The sequence below is a fragment of the Sceloporus undulatus genome, chromosome 6 (assembly GCF_019175285.1).
Source record: "Sceloporus undulatus isolate JIND9_A2432 ecotype Alabama chromosome 6, SceUnd_v1.1, whole genome shotgun sequence".
In the NCBI taxonomy this organism is placed as follows: Eukaryota; Metazoa; Chordata; class Lepidosauria; order Squamata; family Phrynosomatidae; genus Sceloporus; species Sceloporus undulatus.
Window position 1 is genome coordinate 6,831,722 of NC_056527.1, and position 17,203 is coordinate 6,848,924.

General features: G+C 40.6%; 1 protein-coding gene across 3 annotated transcripts in view; it reads left to right on the plus strand.

The window, feature by feature from the left end:
- The window catches only part of CRHR2 (corticotropin releasing hormone receptor 2), a 110,358-nt gene that overhangs the window by 56,152 nt on the left and 37,003 nt on the right, over nt 1-17,203 (plus strand). For all 3 annotated transcript variants that reach the window (XM_042472198.1, XM_042472197.1, XM_042472200.1), the window contains 3 exons: nt 5,623-5,740; nt 14,074-14,227; nt 15,306-15,366. In XM_042472198.1, coding sequence (XP_042328132.1) covers nt 5,623-5,740; nt 14,074-14,227; nt 15,306-15,366 — 333 coding nt within the window. The remainder of the gene's footprint in view (nt 1-5,622; nt 5,741-14,073; nt 14,228-15,305; nt 15,367-17,203) is intronic.

The following is a 17,203-nucleotide window of genomic DNA, read 5'->3' on the forward strand; positions in this document are numbered from 1 at the left end:
TTTTATCCAATACAGAATTTCTGTATCCAGTTCAAGGTTGCAGAAGCAGTGTTGCCATTGCTCATGATTGTGAATTGCACACAGATGTACATGCACAATGTACATGGCTGTATGTGGATGCATGGTATAGTGTGTGTCGTTGCCCATTTTATATTGAACCTGCAGAGGCCCGTGCGCATCTGGTTATGTATTCTGTTGCACAGCCTTGCAATCCCATAACAAGGCATCATTGCATCAGTGCTACATAATTCCATGGATTTAAAGTTATGCTTCCTCTTCCTGATATAGGATCTCAGTCATAATCAATGCTATGTTAAACAAGAGACTAGGACAGGTAAGAGAAACAATAATATCGATTATCTGTGCCTGTGTAGTTGTGACTTTCAAGACTAGAGCAATGTGAGAGAACTCAAATACAGAGGAGGCAGCCTGCTGCATCTCTGCCTGAGTTGCCATCATCTCCCCAGGGTTAGTTGATGTGGTATTGTCTGCATATTGTGTAAGACCAGATCATTCAGAGACAGAAAATGATGACTTACCTTTGTGGAAGTATTCCTGTTGTATCTCTGTGTGTCTGTCCTTCCCACTGAATTTCTCTTCTTCCAGTCAGGAGCCATGCCTAGATCAAGACCTTCTGCAAAAATATGAGGGAAGGCTCTTTGGGAACTATTGATGCATGGTCATAAAACTGAACCAGCCAGAATGATTGCTGGCTGGGCATCTCTCCTATAAAGAAATGTTTGGCTGCTTTCAGTTAGGGGAAAATATAATTATTGGAGGAGAGAACTGGTGTGGAGTAGTGCTTTGACAGTTGGACTATGATTATGGAGACTAGAGTTTGAATCTCCACTTGGCCATGAAAACAACTGGATGACCTTAGACAAGTGACACACTCAGGGAAAGGCAAAAGCCAACCTCCCAACAAATCTTGCCAAGAAAACCCCATGATAAGTTCACTTTAGGGTAGTCATAAGTTGGAAATGATTTGAAAACACACAAGAACAACAGTTATGGAGAACATAATAGAAATTTGTAGCATATATGTGATGTGAACACAAAAGTGAACAAGGAGAAGTTTTTCTCCTGCTCTACTAATGCCAGAACCCCAAAAGGTCATGTCCTGAAAAACTGATGATGGAATAGATGGCATGCCAGTGAGGATGAGGAAAGAAAGGGCATGCCTGTCAAATTTGCAGATGACATGGAGTTAGGAGGGGTACCCTAGATGACAGGATTTAAAATGACCTTAATAGAGTGAAGATCTGGGCAAAAACTAATAAAATGAACTTAATCAGGAATAAATGTAAGGTGCTATGGGTAGGCAGAAAAAAATGAAATGCACAGATATAGAATGGATCATACCTGGCTTGGCTTGATAACAATGCAAGTGGAGAGGATCTAGAGGTCTTAGCAGACCACATGCCAGACAGCGTGAGGCAGCAGCCAAAACCAAAGGAAAAACCCCACTGCTTTTCTAAATTGCATCACCAGCAGCATAGTGTCCATATCAAGGGAAGTAATAGTATCACTCTATTCTGCTTTGGACAGACATCACCTGGAATACAATGTCCAATTCTGGTTACCACCATTCAAGAAGGGTGTTGACAAGCTGGAATATGTTCAGAGGTCAGAAAGCCAAGGTAAAAGGTCAGAAAGCCAAGCCTTCTGAGGAACACCTTAGGGAACTAGGTATGTTTAGTTTGCAGATGAGAAGGTGATATGATAGCCTTGTTTGAACATCTGAAGGGATGTCATATGGAAGATGGAGCTTGTTTTCTGTTGCTCCTGAGATTAGAACACAAAGCAATGAATTCAAATTACAAGAAGCAAGATTCCACCTAAACATTGGGAAGAACCTGTTGACTCTTCAGCAATGAAATAGGTCGTGGTCTCTCCTATTTTATAAGTCTTAAGGCAGAAGTTTATGACCATCTTTTGGAAGAGGCGAAGTTGTATATTCCTGCATGGCAGTGGTTAGAGTAGATTAGTGGTTCCCAAACTTTGGTCCTCCAGATGTTTTGGACTTGAGCTCCCATAATTCTTCACTGTTGGTCAAGCTGGCTGAGGCTTCTAGGACTTGAAGTCCAAAACACTTGGAAGACCAAAGTTTGGTAACAACTGGACTAGATGGTCTTTGCGGTCCCTTCCAGCTCTATGATTTTTTGAAATTGATACTGGGAGTTTAATCTCCGTCAAAAGGAAGGACTTCCTCACTCTGTAGAGTTGGCTACCACAATATCACCAGAGTCCCATTGTGTTGCAGAATATACCCAGAACTAGACCAACAAATTAGGCATGGGTCTATAAAGTAATTTTGCCATTTTGTCATTCTCATCAAGAAAAATCCCATCCAGAAAACAATAAAGCGTTTTGAGATTCATTGACTGATTTTTGCAATGCTAGACATTTTGATGAGAAATGCATCTCCATTTTAAAAAATTGTTTCTCCACGCAAAAAACAAATGTCTCATGTAAACGGTATCATTTTGGATTTAAAAGCAAAGGGTTCTTTTGCAGATGCAGACTAGCATCCTATTGAGCAGTTATGAGATCATAAGGTGGACTTACAATATCATCATTGCTGGGGATTCATGTTTACAACCATCAGTGGCCAAACATGGTCCCAAAAACCTACTTTCACTACCGAGCAGCCCCCTGAACAAAGTCTTTCTAAGACTCTGGAGATCGGACTCCTGGGAAATGATGTCTGCTGTCATGCACCAAAAGCATGCTGTGGACTTCATTTCCTAGCACCATGATCAGCAGTGCTTTGTGCCAGGAAGCTGTTGTGCTGTGAAGGTAGGTTTGGAGGAGCATCACTAGTCATAACTATGATGACAGAGCTCTATTATCATAACTAGCAATGATGATGAAGGCTCTCAGCCAAATTTCGCATTAGCGTGGACAGAAGCTATGTAAACCTATGCCGTCTTTTGGAGTGTTTTAGACTCAGAAGGAGTCCTTCTGATTTCTTTAGTCCTTTTTGCACTTTGATCAAACTGCTTTGGCTGGCTCTGGTGATGTGCACATGTTTTATGCTGCTGTTTGTGCCACTGCTGTGGCGTTTATGGTTGTGAGCACTTCTACTGAATAATTTTGTGCTTTGTTAAACTGTGTGGGGTTCAAAAAGTTTATCCAGTTAATTAGTCAGTGATACTCTGTACAACGCAACAGGGTTTCATGAATTTTCAATAGCCCTTGCACATTATTTCAACAATATAAAACTGGAAGCGCACTTCACCATTATGGCCAAGAAGGTCTCCATTTTGATTTTATGAGAGTAATTTTTTTGAAATTTAATTAGAAAACAAACCACTTTTCCTTCCCTCTTTCGTAGATGCAGTATTTTATTCTCTCCTTAACCTTGCAAGTAGGTTAGGCAAAGAAATAGAAAAAGGTTCAGTACCCAATGAGCTTCATTGCCAAGTGGGGATTTGAATTTGTGAAACACAATTTTCTTTCAGTCCTGAAACTTCTAGCATTGCAGTGATTGTGTCTTTGAAAACTGTATATACATAAAACTCTTATTTTCATTTCATTTTATTATTAGTATCTTGCCTTTCTCCCACTATAGAGACTCAAGGCAGATGATAACAAATTTAAAAACAATACAAATTAAGAATAACCCTTTGCAAACCTTAAAATTGTCAGTTTGGAAAAGCCTAATGGCACAAAAAGCATTCCTTTAGTAACTTTGGCTGCATCCGTACTGCAGAAATAATCCAGTTTGACACCACTTGAACTGCCTTGGCTCAGTGTTATAGGATCCTGGGATTTGTAATTTGTTGTGGCACAAGAGCACAGAGAAGGCTAAATATTTCACAAAACTATAGATTCCAGAATGTCATTGCATTGAGTTATGGTGGATAAAGTGGTATCAAACTGCTTTAATTCTGCAGTGTAGTTGCAGCTTTTGTCTACCCATTTCTTTTCTGTTTCTGAATGCTTGACTGAAGTTTTAAGTTATTGCAATGAAGGAAAAAATCAGTTTTGGGCAGAGCAGTGCCTTCATTCTGCCCACCTCTGTTCCTTCTAAAGCCAAGTCTTTGAATGCCAGAAGCATTAATACAACTTGTCTAGAAATTCACCTTTTAACCTTCATGTAACCCCTTCCCCCCTTTTATTCAATGTCTTTTTCTCTCTCACACATGCACACAAACACACTTCAGTTGATCTTGATCGGCTACCTGGATTTATCATTATTTTTCCTCCAAGGGTGATAAACACAGTAGTTTCCACATTTTACCATTCCTTTTGAGGTTAAGCATTTTTTGTTCAATTTGTTAAAAGAAATCCTAAACCTTTGAAGCTACAAGGGAAGTTTTAAAAATTCAATCCACCTCCTCGGCGCCTTCCAGAGAGCCTTGCGAAACAGAATTAGAACGAAGAAGTTGGAATGTGCCCATGGTCATGCCAGTCATGAATTTGCATTTGTGCAGAGACACCCAGCAGTTTTTTAAAAAAACAAATAAAAATATTGCTCCTATTAGAATATAATTATCATACTGAAATCCTCTGTGGGTGTTGGAAAGAGCCTAAATATTCAACCAAGAGGAATCAGAAAGTGCAACGGATCTCTCTGTGTTGTTCTTGCCCTCATTAAAATACTTAATGGACCTAACCTGAAACATTTAGCAATCGGAAACAGAGGAACAGCAATGCTGAGTATGAATGGACCGTTGCCTCTGGAAATGTTTCATGGAGTCAGAGTGTTTGTGAGTTGCAGCTTGCAGCCTTTACCAGCAACACGATTCTGGTTCCATGCCACAAGAGAACTGCTGGCATGCAAGGAGAAATTAGCATATTTTTTTCTTCCTCTTGAACTGTAAGAATTGTGTTTTCATCCACATTTCTACACATTTATCCAAATGCTTTTGTTTTTACAGACATTTTAGCCCAGGATACACATTTATCTGCAAGTAGTTTTCCAGAAATAGTGCATTTCAACATTATGGTCCAAAACGCACTGCAGAAATAAATCCAGTTTGAGACCACTTTAACTGCCCTGGCTCAGTGCTAGAGAATCCTGGAAAATGTAGTTTATTCTGGCACCATAACTCTGTGACAGAGAAGACTAAATGTCTCACAAAACTACAATTTCCTGAATTCCCTAGCATTGAGCTAGGACAGTTAAAGCGGTCCCAAGCTGGATTATTTCTGCACATCATTTTGGACCTATACATACCAATGCACTCATTTTGCATGTACTGTTATGTGAATGGTAAGGATGTACATCCAGTCACTGCCAAGAATACTCCAGTGTGCATCGTGCACTTCTGATGTGTATTGGGCACTCCTAATGTGCATCAGGTGTTTTGCTCCAGTCTATCCTAGCTGGTGTCTGGATGCACATCATAACCAACCTGGTGAGCATCAGGCTATGGTGCATCAAACACTCCAGTGGCTACCATCGCAACATCAGGCGGCCCATAGGTGAATGTGGAGACTGCAAAACTACTCAATCGAATTTTTGTACAAACTTAAAGCCATTTACAAAGATTTCAGTCTCAAGCAGAACACCTGTCTCTTGGTCATGTAGGAATGCTTATGAATGCATAGCTGTCTTCCAAAAGAGAAAGAAACTGCAGCATTTTTTTGACTGACATACGTTTCTCTCTTCAGGAGCATCCGATGCCTTCGCAATATTATCCACTGGAACCTGATCACGACGTTCATCCTGAGAAACGTGATGTGGTTTGTGCTCCAACTGATTGACCACAACATCCATGAAAGCAATGAGGTATTCATTCAGCAGCAGGGCAAAACTGAAAGCAGTTTCAAGTTTATACCGTGGGGACTGGAGTTGGCAAGAGAGACTGAGTCAAAGTATTGCTTCTTTCGCATGAGAGGCTCCATTTGCTGTGTAATCCATCTCTGGTTCTTGTGCTTCATATTGTTTCTGTCCGCTGTGCAGTGCTGTAGTCTGCATACGGATGAATACACCTGTTTCCAGCCTCCTGCTTTTTAAACTCAGGTATGGTCCATTGCAAGAAGGACAAGAGGCCTCGTTTTTGCTCAAGGGATCCTCCAGGGGCCACACTAACAAAAAACAAACAAACACAAAATGAAAAAAAAAATTTGGGAGTGCTGACATGTCCAGTTCTGTGCCCTTCCCATACTATACAATTTATAGCACTATGATTCCATTTTAACTGCCATGGCTCCATCCAGTGGAATCCTGGAATTTGTAGAGAGAACCAGAGCTCTTTGGCAGAGATTTCTATAAGCCTCTATTTCATGCCTTTGAGTCACTTCTGACTTTTGGCAACCCTCAGGAGAACGTATCATAGTGTTTTCTTTGCAAGATTTATCCAGCGGAGGTTTGCCATTGCCTTCCTCTGAAGCTGAGAGAGAGTGACTTGCCCAAGGTCACCCAGTGGGTTTCCACAGCAGAGCAGAGATTCAAACCCTAGTATCCAGAGTTGTAGTCCAATACTCAAATTACTAACCACTGAAAAATAAAAAAAATATAGGGAGACAATACTGCACATATCATTATTAATGCAGCACATATTATTATTTTTTATTACACAACAACTGAAAATGTTTTCAGGGAGCTTTAATGAGTTGTTCATTTCTTTAAAATGCTACTTTTGCAAAGTGTGATCCTGCAGGTCTTTTCTCATGGAGAATGCTTCAAGAAGTCCCACATTGAATGCATCTCCCCAGCTACTCTCTGAAGTGCATAAATTTCCCTGGATGAGCACTAGAAATGTTGTGTGTCCTTGGGCACCACAGAGAGTGAATTTCCCATTGCGAGAAAATAATGGTGCTTGTCACAGGAGAAGACAAAAGACAAATGCACCCTTTCATTTACCCCTTTCCTCTGAACTAATTTATTCTGTCCAAGATCAGCCTTGAGCCTAAAGAATATGTCACTACCTCCTTTATGTCTGCTTTCCCCCTTTGATCTCTTCTCAAACTTCTTTAAAATCCTAATTTCCAAATGGAAAGGAATGCTGGAACTGTAGGAATCTTGTAGGAATAAAAAACAAAGCCATGTTAGTCTGGAAAATCAGTATGCAAAGGAGTCTTGTAGCACCTTTTTGATTAAGGGGCTGTATCGACCAGCCATAAAGGCCAGTGTGGCAAGCATCAGGGGGATATAATGACAAATTTCTTTTGAGCAAATCTTGCCAAGAAAGCCCCATGATATTTTCACTTTAGGATTGCCGTAAGTCAGAAACAACTTGAAGACACAAAACAACAACTAAGGCAGGCCTCCTTGGAACAAATCCTGACAAGAAAACCTTAGAATAGGGTAGCTGTAAGTCATGTTCAGCTTGAAGGTGCATAACAACACAACAAATGATGTAGAGGACAGCAAGGTTAGTGAGATATGAGTTTGTGGTAGAAACAGAAGGAATTATTCAGGACCCTCTTGTAAGGCAAAAAGGAAAAGTTACTGTAGGTTTATTATCTCAGGAAAGGAAAGGAAACAGACAAGAGAAGTTAACCTGTGCTTGTTTTCAAGAGCCCTTAAAGGCTGGCTAACAGCTATGGTTGAGGTTTGCTGCCCATGACTTTTCCTTTCTAGAGAAATAAAATGACCTCAACAAGTAAGAAATAAGAGAAAGGCTTAAATAGATAGAGATTGTCTGGCTCCCTTTTGTCACCGCTCCTCCTGATCACTTCATACAAGTTTGATGTGCCTCTGGTTTCCAACATACCCCTTGTTACCAGTGCCTCTCTTACCTCCTTTCCTCATTGTCCGTAATGTCATTGTCTATGATATCAAAATGTAGATTGGATCTCTCCAGGTCGATTACCTGTCTCTTTTGCCTTTGTTGTTCTCTAAAGTACCTGATTGTCTGCCAAAAAAAGACAAACAAATAAGTCCTAGTGGAAATCAAGCCTGAACTGTCACTAGATGTCAAAATGACTAAACGTGGGGCTGTCATATTGTGGACACATTATGAGATGACATGACTAATTGGAAAAGAGAATGATGCCAGGCACAATGGAAGGTAATAGAAAAAAAGAAGGGCCACATGACAGGTGGATTGAATTAGACAAAGAAGCCATGGCTGCTCTGAAGCAGGGCTGACAATGACTAGCAAGGTTTACCAAATACAGGTTGAGTCTCCCTTATCCAAAATGCTTGGAACCAGAAGTGTTTTGGAGTTTGGAGTTTGGATTTTTTTTTGGATTTTTGGAATATTTGCATATACATAATGAGATAGCTTGGAGATGGGACCTCAAGTCTAACCATGAAATTCATGTATGTTTCGTATACATCTTATACACGTAGCCTGAAGGTAATTTTATACACAATATTTTTTAAAACCATTTTGTGCATAAAACCAAGTTTATGGACACTGAACCATCAGAAAGTGAAGGTGTCACCACTGAACATTTTTGGACCATTTTGAATTTTGGAGTATTTTGGATTTCAGATTTCCGGATAAGAGAGATTCAGACTGTAACAAGAACATCAAAATACTCAGTATAATCATGCAATCTGTAACTTTCCTATAGCCACCAGAACCTTTGAAGCAGTCCCAGGATCCTCCCTTCCCTATGGAGGTCCCTCCCCATTGCCTCCAGATACTTACAGGGCCATGCATTTATTTTGTTTTAAAAAGGTACATCTGTACACCCACAGCCACCTCTTATTTTATCTAGAAATAACATTTTAGGAAACTGGATGTGATCTTCTGCTCACTTCCAGTTTCAGAAGAAAAGGATCCAGGAGGGTGGGAAAGGGAGTGAGTACATCTACCAGACCCTTCACTATAGAATGCTCCTTGATGTCTTGACAATGCATTGGATCCTGTATGCTAATAGGGAGCCGAAATTCTATGATGTGCAGCCTGTATGTATCCAAAAATGGCAGGAAACATTTAATAAAACAAGAGTGAGAAAAATGCAGCCAGCCCTGGGGAATCCCATAGAGTTTTGTTTTTTAAATGTTATTTTCCTCCAAAAGTTCTCAGTGCCTCCTAAGCAGTGAAAGGCAATTTTGACCAATTTAGCTTCTCTGGGCAGTGGAGGTCAACTTCTGGATTACTTCTGGTTGGGGAAAAAGGGTCCTTCCTGGGACTAAAATATCCGAAAGAGGTGCAAAAATGTGGTGAAATGGCAAGCAGGGGGCCATTTGGGAACAAAAAACAAACATCTGTTTGCCAGGATAGGGCATGATGTGTGTGGTTTTCAGAGTCGGCTGGTGGTTCGCTGCCTGCAACCTGTGTCAGTTGCCCACCCTTGCTCTAGAGGGGAGTATGAGCAGACTTTCTAATATCTTGTGGTTTTCAGAAGTAGACAACCATTTTAGGACGGGAAGACCTTACAAAAGAGTCTGAATGACATTTAGGCATGCTCAGTTCACATGGACTGCTGGCTGCCTGGAAGAGTGGATGCGGGCACAAAGGAAATAGAGTAACCTGGCATAGGATGTTGCTGGCAAGTGGGCAGCCTGACCAAACTCTGAACAGCAACACACCACACCACAGCATTTTGTTGCTGGACCCACTTGCTTGCTCTGGACCCATGACGCAAAAGTTGTCGGTTGCATCTACACTGCAGAAATAGTTCTGTTTGACACCACTTTAACTGGCACAGCTCAGTGCTATAGAATCCTGAGTTTTGTAGCTTCTTGTGGCACCAGAGCTCTCTGACAGAGAAGGCTAAAGAGCTTGTAGAACTACATATCCCAGGATTCCATAGCATTGAACCATGGCAGTTAAAGCAGTGTCAAACTACATTATTTCTGCAGTGCAGATGCAACCAGTCAGGCTGACAGTCCCCATGATGGTGCGAATCCTCTCTGGGTTTTAGTCTAAAAATGAAAGGAGTCACTCAAGATGTGAACTCTTTTCCATAAATAGGTTCAGCACCTTAGATTGCTGCTTTTTTTAAAAAAGGAACTTGGACTAAACCCATATGGCTTTCCTGCCCCACTACAAACTTCTGTGGGATTCAGTATTGCCAGATTTCATTTTGTTCCCAGACCTTTAGATACCTCCACCATGGGCTCCCCTTGCTCCCCTGAAACCTGATCCTTGCAAGAACTACACCGTAATTTATGATGCTACTGGATTTTCAGGTCTTGATGGTATCTTGAGAAGACAAAAAATAAAAATAAAAACCCAATTTCAGTCTATTAATCTTCTGCCCCCTCCTCCTGCCTCCTTTCTAAAGGAAAATTCCTATAAACAATTTCTGTCTCTTGGCCAGGTTCCAGTCCTGAACAATAGGATTCTGCCAGACTGAATTATGGACCATATTTCTCAATGCTGTAGAAATATGATTTGCACCTTATTCTGCCTCATCTCATTTTGCCTTTGCTTTCTCATCTCTAGCCATAACCAGTCCTTTCCCAAATATACTCAGTGGATTCAGACAATCCCTTTTCTCCCTATAGGCAGGTTATCTTTGCTGAGATCTTCTCAAAGGGAATAACTAGTAACTTCAGCAACTTCCTTCTTGCTACAACAATTTTTTCAAAAGCTGTGCAGTTTTCAAAGACTATTCACAGTTTGAGAATTATCCTGTACAAAATTCATACAAGATATTTGTTGGGAGAAAACAGCATTTTCTGCTCAGGAAGCAGCAAGAAAATAGTGTCCTGTCTCCTGTGCAGAAAGTGCTGTTTTCTCTACAAAACTACCATGTGCAAATTATTCATAGAATGAATCCTGATCTGTGAAGATTCTCTTGAGTCCAAGAGTACAGTAGAAATAATGCAGTTTAACGACTGTACCTCCATGTTATGGAAACTTGGGATTTGCAGTCTTTACAAGATCTTTAGCCTTCTCTGCCTAAGAGTGTTGGTATCTCTCCACTACAAATCCCAGGACTCTGCAGGATGGAGACATGATATTTAAAATGGTGTCAAACTGCTTTATTTCTACAGCATAGATGCAATGGCCCATTCCCACAGCAATATAATTCCCCTTTAACTAGCATGATTCCATCCTATGGAATCCTGGGTTTTGCAGTTTGGGGAGGTATATTTCAAATTCTCAGCCAGAGAGCTTCAGAGCCTCGGAAAACTACAAATCTCAGGATGGAGTCATGGCAATTAAAGTGAAATAGTCACACTATTGTTGTGTAGTGTGAATTGTCCCCTGGATTCCTCTCACCAGGGTTTCCTGATACTCAAGAACCAACTTTTTTGAATGGTTTTTGAATGTTTTCAAATATTCCTCCCATTCTTATTCCCATACTGGCTCATGGCAGCCATAGGGTTCCAGCTCACTGAATGGACCACGCATGGGCTTGATTGAAGAATGGAAAGAAATTGCATGGGTTTGACAAAGTAACATTTTCACACCTCCTGAGACTTGCTGTGAGAACATGGACATTTTGCCCTGAGCTTTCGCACATTTGCAAGGCTTGCAGGGTGCTTCTGAGAAGTAATTTCATCACCAGACAGTGAATATATTTGAAAATGGGAATGGCTGAAATATGCATAAACTAGAAAATAAGCAGAAACCTGCTTTAGTCCATGGGGATCATTTTCATAAGTTGGGCGACATTTCACAAATATAGATACCAGTTAAGAGAAAATGGGTGAAACAAACACATGGCAGGGAGTTGGATTGGATGGCCCCTGTGGTCTCTTCTGACTCTAGGATTCTACTATTCTGATTCTACAGCAATTCAAGAAGAAACACTGAGTGTAGAAACTAAAGAAGAGAAGGTGCAGTCAGGCTTTGGGGAAATTTGTTGTAACTGAGATGTTTACATCATCGTAGGTCATTTCCATGGGCTGCTAGATCTAGAGAAACACACTTTCTGGAACTCACTCTCTATGCCTTCAGTTTGCCTATTGATTTATGGCAACCCATGCATCTCATAAGGTTTTCTTAGGCAAGGAATATTCAGGGGTGGTTTTATCAATTCCTTCCTCTGAAATATAGCTTCCAGCACCTGGTATTCATTGGTGGTTTCCCATCCAAGTATCAACCAGAGTTGACCCTGGTTACCTTCCAAGATCAGACATGATCTGCTGCTTTTAGGATATAGAGAGAACATCTATACAGTTGTTCTCATCTCTGTGTGATGCACAGAGGAGGCCAAAGATCACCTTCTTGCAGCAAACAGATGAAGTAGCTTTTTCCACTCAGCTCAGCCAGCCAACTATATAATGTTATCATTCTCCAAAAAGCAGATGCAATTATGCTTTCTTAAGACATCTCTAATCTTATGCTTCATAAATCATGAGCTTGGAGGCTCAAGAGAGAATTCATTTCTTTATTCTTCCATCCTCACTGATATTTAATCGGTTCATTTCCAAATTTGATTTTAATATGATCATATTCAGGATGGGGAGATCTTAATATGATTATGGTCAGGATACACGCCCGTTCTAACATTCCAAAGAAAAACAGAATGCGTCTGCATTTGTCTCCAGAATGGTTTTAAAAATTCAATTTACAGTAAACTTATATTTGTGCATGTTTCTAGTCTCTAGAGATGAAAGTGTATGTCAATCTTAAAAGATCAAGAGGAAGATGAAAAGGGGTTCCATTCATTTTCATATGCATGCAGTCAGAAGTAGATTAAGCTTCACACAGTAGCTAACCAGATACTCATGGGAAGCAGAATCTGAGTACAGTAACAACTACCTACCCATCCACATGTATTCAGGAACAACTGGCACTGAGAAGCATCCTGCTTTTAATCCTAAAGGTTGATATTATAACGTACAGCAGAAATGAGGAAAACATAGCCCACGGATCATGCATAGCCTTCCAGGGCTGTGTTTGGAGGTTCCTATAGTCTTCACTGGTTTCACCTACCCCTAGACTGTGGAGTGACTTGCCAGAAGAGATTCAACAGCTGAATACACTGTTTGAATTTAAAAGCACATTAAAGACTCTTCCAGCTGGCTTATCCTGATGATTTTTACATTGTGGATTTTAAATGATGAATTTTAGATGTAGATTGTTTTAATATGTGTACATCTTATTTGTCCTTCTAAACTGACGTGTGTTTTAACTTACGTTTTTTATTAAACTGAGGCTGTTTGTGAATTGTTGTCCCCTGTATTGATCCACAAGTGCATTGGCACTCCCTAGCTGGTGTCCTGTAGCACAGTGGGACCAACGCACATCAACATCTTTATCAGTGACTTGAATCAAACAATAAAGGGCATGCTTGTCAGATCTGCAGATGACACCAAATTAGGAGGACTACCCCAGAGGAGAGGATCAAAAATCAAAATGACCTTTGTGTAAATTTACAGCACTTCATAAATAAAGGTTAATAATAATAAATAATAATAAAGCTGGGCCAAAACTAACAAAATGAATTTTAACAGGGAGAAATGTAAGGTACTCGACTTAGGCAGAAAAATTTAAATGCATAGATATAGGATGGGGGACACCTGGCTTAAAGAGACTTATACTTGTGAAAGGGATCTAGAAGTCCTAGTAGATCACAAGTTGAACATGAGTTGACAGTGTGATGTGGCAGCTAAAAAAGCCAATGCAATTCTAGGCTGCATCAGTAGAAGTATAGTCTCTTGATCAAGGGAAGTAATAGTGCCACTCTATTCTGCTTTGGTCAGATCTCCTCTAGAATAATACTGTGTCCAGTTCTGGGCACCACAGTTCAAAAAGGATGTTGAGAAGCTGGAGCATGTCCAGATGAGGGCCACCAAAATGGTGAAGGGTCTGGAAACCATGCCTTATGAGGGGAGGCATAGGGAGCTGTGGATGTTTAACCTGGAGAAGAGATGGTTAAGAGGTGATATGATAGCCCTGTTTAAATATTCGAAGGAAGGGAACTCATTTTGTGGATGGAGGAAGCTTGATTTCTGCTGATCCAAAGAACAGTACACAGAGCAATGAATACAAGCTATAGGAAAAGAGATTCCACTTCAACTTTAGGAGGATCTTCTTGACAGTAAGAGCTGTTTGACAGTGGAACCCACTCCCTTGGATTGTAGGAGATTCTCTTTCATTGGAGATCTTTAAGCAGAGTCTGGATCGCCATCTGTCAGGGATGCTTTGTTTGTGAGTTCCTGCATGGCAGAAGGGGTTGGACTGGATGGCCCTTGCGGTCTCTTCCAACTCTACGATTCTATGATTCTTATCCACAATTCCTCTTTGCTTTCTTTGCCAGCTGTGGTGTCGGTGCATCACGACAATCTTCAACTACTTTGTGGTGACCAATTTCTTTTGGATGTTTGTGGAAGGCTGTTACCTGCACACAGCCATTGTCATGACCTACTCAACAGACAAGCTGAGAAAATGGGTCTTCCTCTTCATAGGATGGTGTAAGTAATGCAAGAAGAAACCCACTCTGGAAATAACGGGTTGGAAAGAATATTTTTGTTTTTATTTGTTTCCTTTGCAGAGAAATGACTGGAAAAGGATAATGATACAGCAGCAGCATTTCTGCCATTTTCTCCCAAGTAGTCTCATGTTGCAAAGTGTCCTGGAGCATTTTTATGCACAGGACACTTTTCTGTTTTAGTGTGTGAAAAACCCATGTTGCACAGAAAACACATTATTCATGCAAAAAACACACCAAAAAACAATTTCTTATGCAGAATATATATATTTTTTGTGCAAAAATTTTTTTGTGAATTAAAAACAAGTGTTATTTCTGCACATAATAATTTCTGGATCATTTTATAAAATGCAAATAGGAGAATACTGAGCAGAAATCTTCATGATCTCCCATAGTGAGGAACAAACTACAAGAATTGTTCATCCTTCTATGAGAGAATGCCATAGCTAAAGACTGACTGTTTATACAATGGAAAGGTGGTTAAAAACTTTTACATCTTCCAGTTGGTTTGTAGACAAACTGTTTTTGGCTTGTCTTTTCCCTAGTCTTTTCCTTCCCCAACCTGCTGGGTTAAAATGGAGGTTGAGGTGGGGATTTTGGGAGCTGTAGTCCACACAGTCATTTCCCCAAGCTCTAGAAAAGAACACGGATACCCTCAAGACCAAATAAATAAATACTCCATCACACTAACCACTATGCAGCATGGTCTCATTAGAAGTGTGGAAATCTGACTCCCACAAGGGGAAAAAAATCACTCCCTCAAATGACCAACTATAGCGCCACTATTATTATATTGCTATTAAGCTTTATTTATATAGTGCTGTAAGTTTATACAGTATTATAATTGTAATTTATTTGTGGTCTTTGACCAAAATATCTCAAAGTTCTATAAACGTTCACAGTGCTGTACATACAACCAATTAAAATAGATAAAATAAACCTGCCTATGGTGTACATTCTATGAAAATAATTAAATCTAATACATATTGATAGCTCCCCTTAGAGAGGAGATGTTTGTCAAAACGGACTAGAGCTTTTTCTGTCTTTTGTTCCCCTTGCAGGTATCCCTTGCCCCATAATTATTGCTTGGGCGATCTGCAAACTCTATTATGAAAACGAACAGTGAGTAGCACCATTCATTTCTCCATGTTCTGTAATGATTTTGTGATGGATAGCAAAACTGGTGGGCCATAATGCTATGTAGGGAATTATAATGGCGTGGGTTCGAATCCCCAGTGACAGCTGCTGGCTTCCATCTTGTGGGCAGAAGAGAGCAACAAATCCACTCTGGTTTTACTTTGAATTATAAAGGAGTTCTTTAGGGTGCCGTACTCAATCCCCAAAAGAGGCTCGGCCCTTTGGAGGGCTCTTTTAAAATTCACACTAAAATCCAGAGTGAATCTGCTCTAAGATGCAGGCAGCCCCTTCAACATGAGAACCATCACCCACCACTCCCAGAACCTCAAGCCAGAATCCTATTAGTGTTCCCTGATGCATGTGATTGTACGTTTTGGGCCATTGTGCAACAAACATACAGGATGAGTTTCCCTTATCCGGAATTCCAAAATCCCAAATATTCCATAAACCAAAATTGTCCACCTGGGTGGCAGAGAGAATGACGCCTTTGCTTTCTGGTGGCTCGGTGTACACAAACGTTATCTCATGCACAAAACTGTTGAAAAATGTTGTGTACAAATTTAACTTCAGGCTATCTGTATAAGGCGTATAAAAAATAGAAACGAATGTCATGTTTAGACTTGGCTCCCATTGCCAAGGTATGCCATTATGTACAGTCAGCCCTCTGTATCCACAGATTTTTTCTCCTCAGATTCAACTAGGCACAGTTGAAAATATTATTAAAATATATACATTTCAAAAAGCAAACCTTGACTTTGACAATCCATAAAAGGGACACCATTTTACTATCCACTGAATTTACCGGGACTTGAGCATCCATAGATTTTTGGTATCAACAGAAAGGTGGTGGTGGTGGTGGGGTCCTGGAACCAAACCCCATCACACACCAAGGGCCCAGTGTATATGCAAATACAGTTTGCAGATTTGACATTTGCAGTTTTGATTATTCATGGATTTGATTATTATGTTCTCTCTAGGAATTTCTAGGTCCTCAAGCACAACTCTGCCAGATGTTGGCCATAAAGTTGCACTACAGGACTGAGAAATTCCTAGTGAAAATAGTTCTCTAGGCATTTGTAGGTCCTCCAGCATGATTCTATGGTCAGCCTCTGGTGCATGTTGACCACAGAGTTGCGCTGGAGGACACAGAGTTTCCTAGAGAGGTGTTCTCTCAAGTAAAAAAAATAGTATTTTTCTTTGCATTCCCCCCCCCCAACTTTCCCAGGGATCCTGTGCCTCTAGCCCCAGCGAATGTGAGGAGTGCACTGTATTTCAAAATCCAGAAAACTCCAAAATCCAAAACACTTCTGGTCCTTGGCATTTTGGAAGGGCAATCCTATGAGTGTCATAGGGTTTTAATAAATAATAAATAATAAAATCTTTATTTATACCCCGCCCTTCCAAAAGATCAGGGCGGCTTACAAATGCACCGAAGTGCGAGCAGTATACAGTTAAAAACACATTAAAACAACAGCAATTCATAAAACAATAAGAGACCCCATTAGCCCAACCTCACGGCCACGAGAGAGGAGGGAGGCCCACAGGATGTTTAGTCGGGGAATGCCTGATTGAATAGGAAGGTTTTGAGACCCTTCCTAAATAGGGCCAGGGTGGTAGATGAGCGGAGCTCTGTGGGCAGCGTATTCCAAAGGGCTGGGGCAGTTTTCTTAGGCAAGGAGTAGTCAGAGATGGTTTTGCCAGTTCAGTCCTCTGGAATATAGCCTACAGCATCTGGTATTAGTTTGTGATTTCCTATCCAAATACTAAACAGGGCTGACCCTGCTTAGTTTCTAAGATCAAATGGGATCTGGTGCCTTTAGGG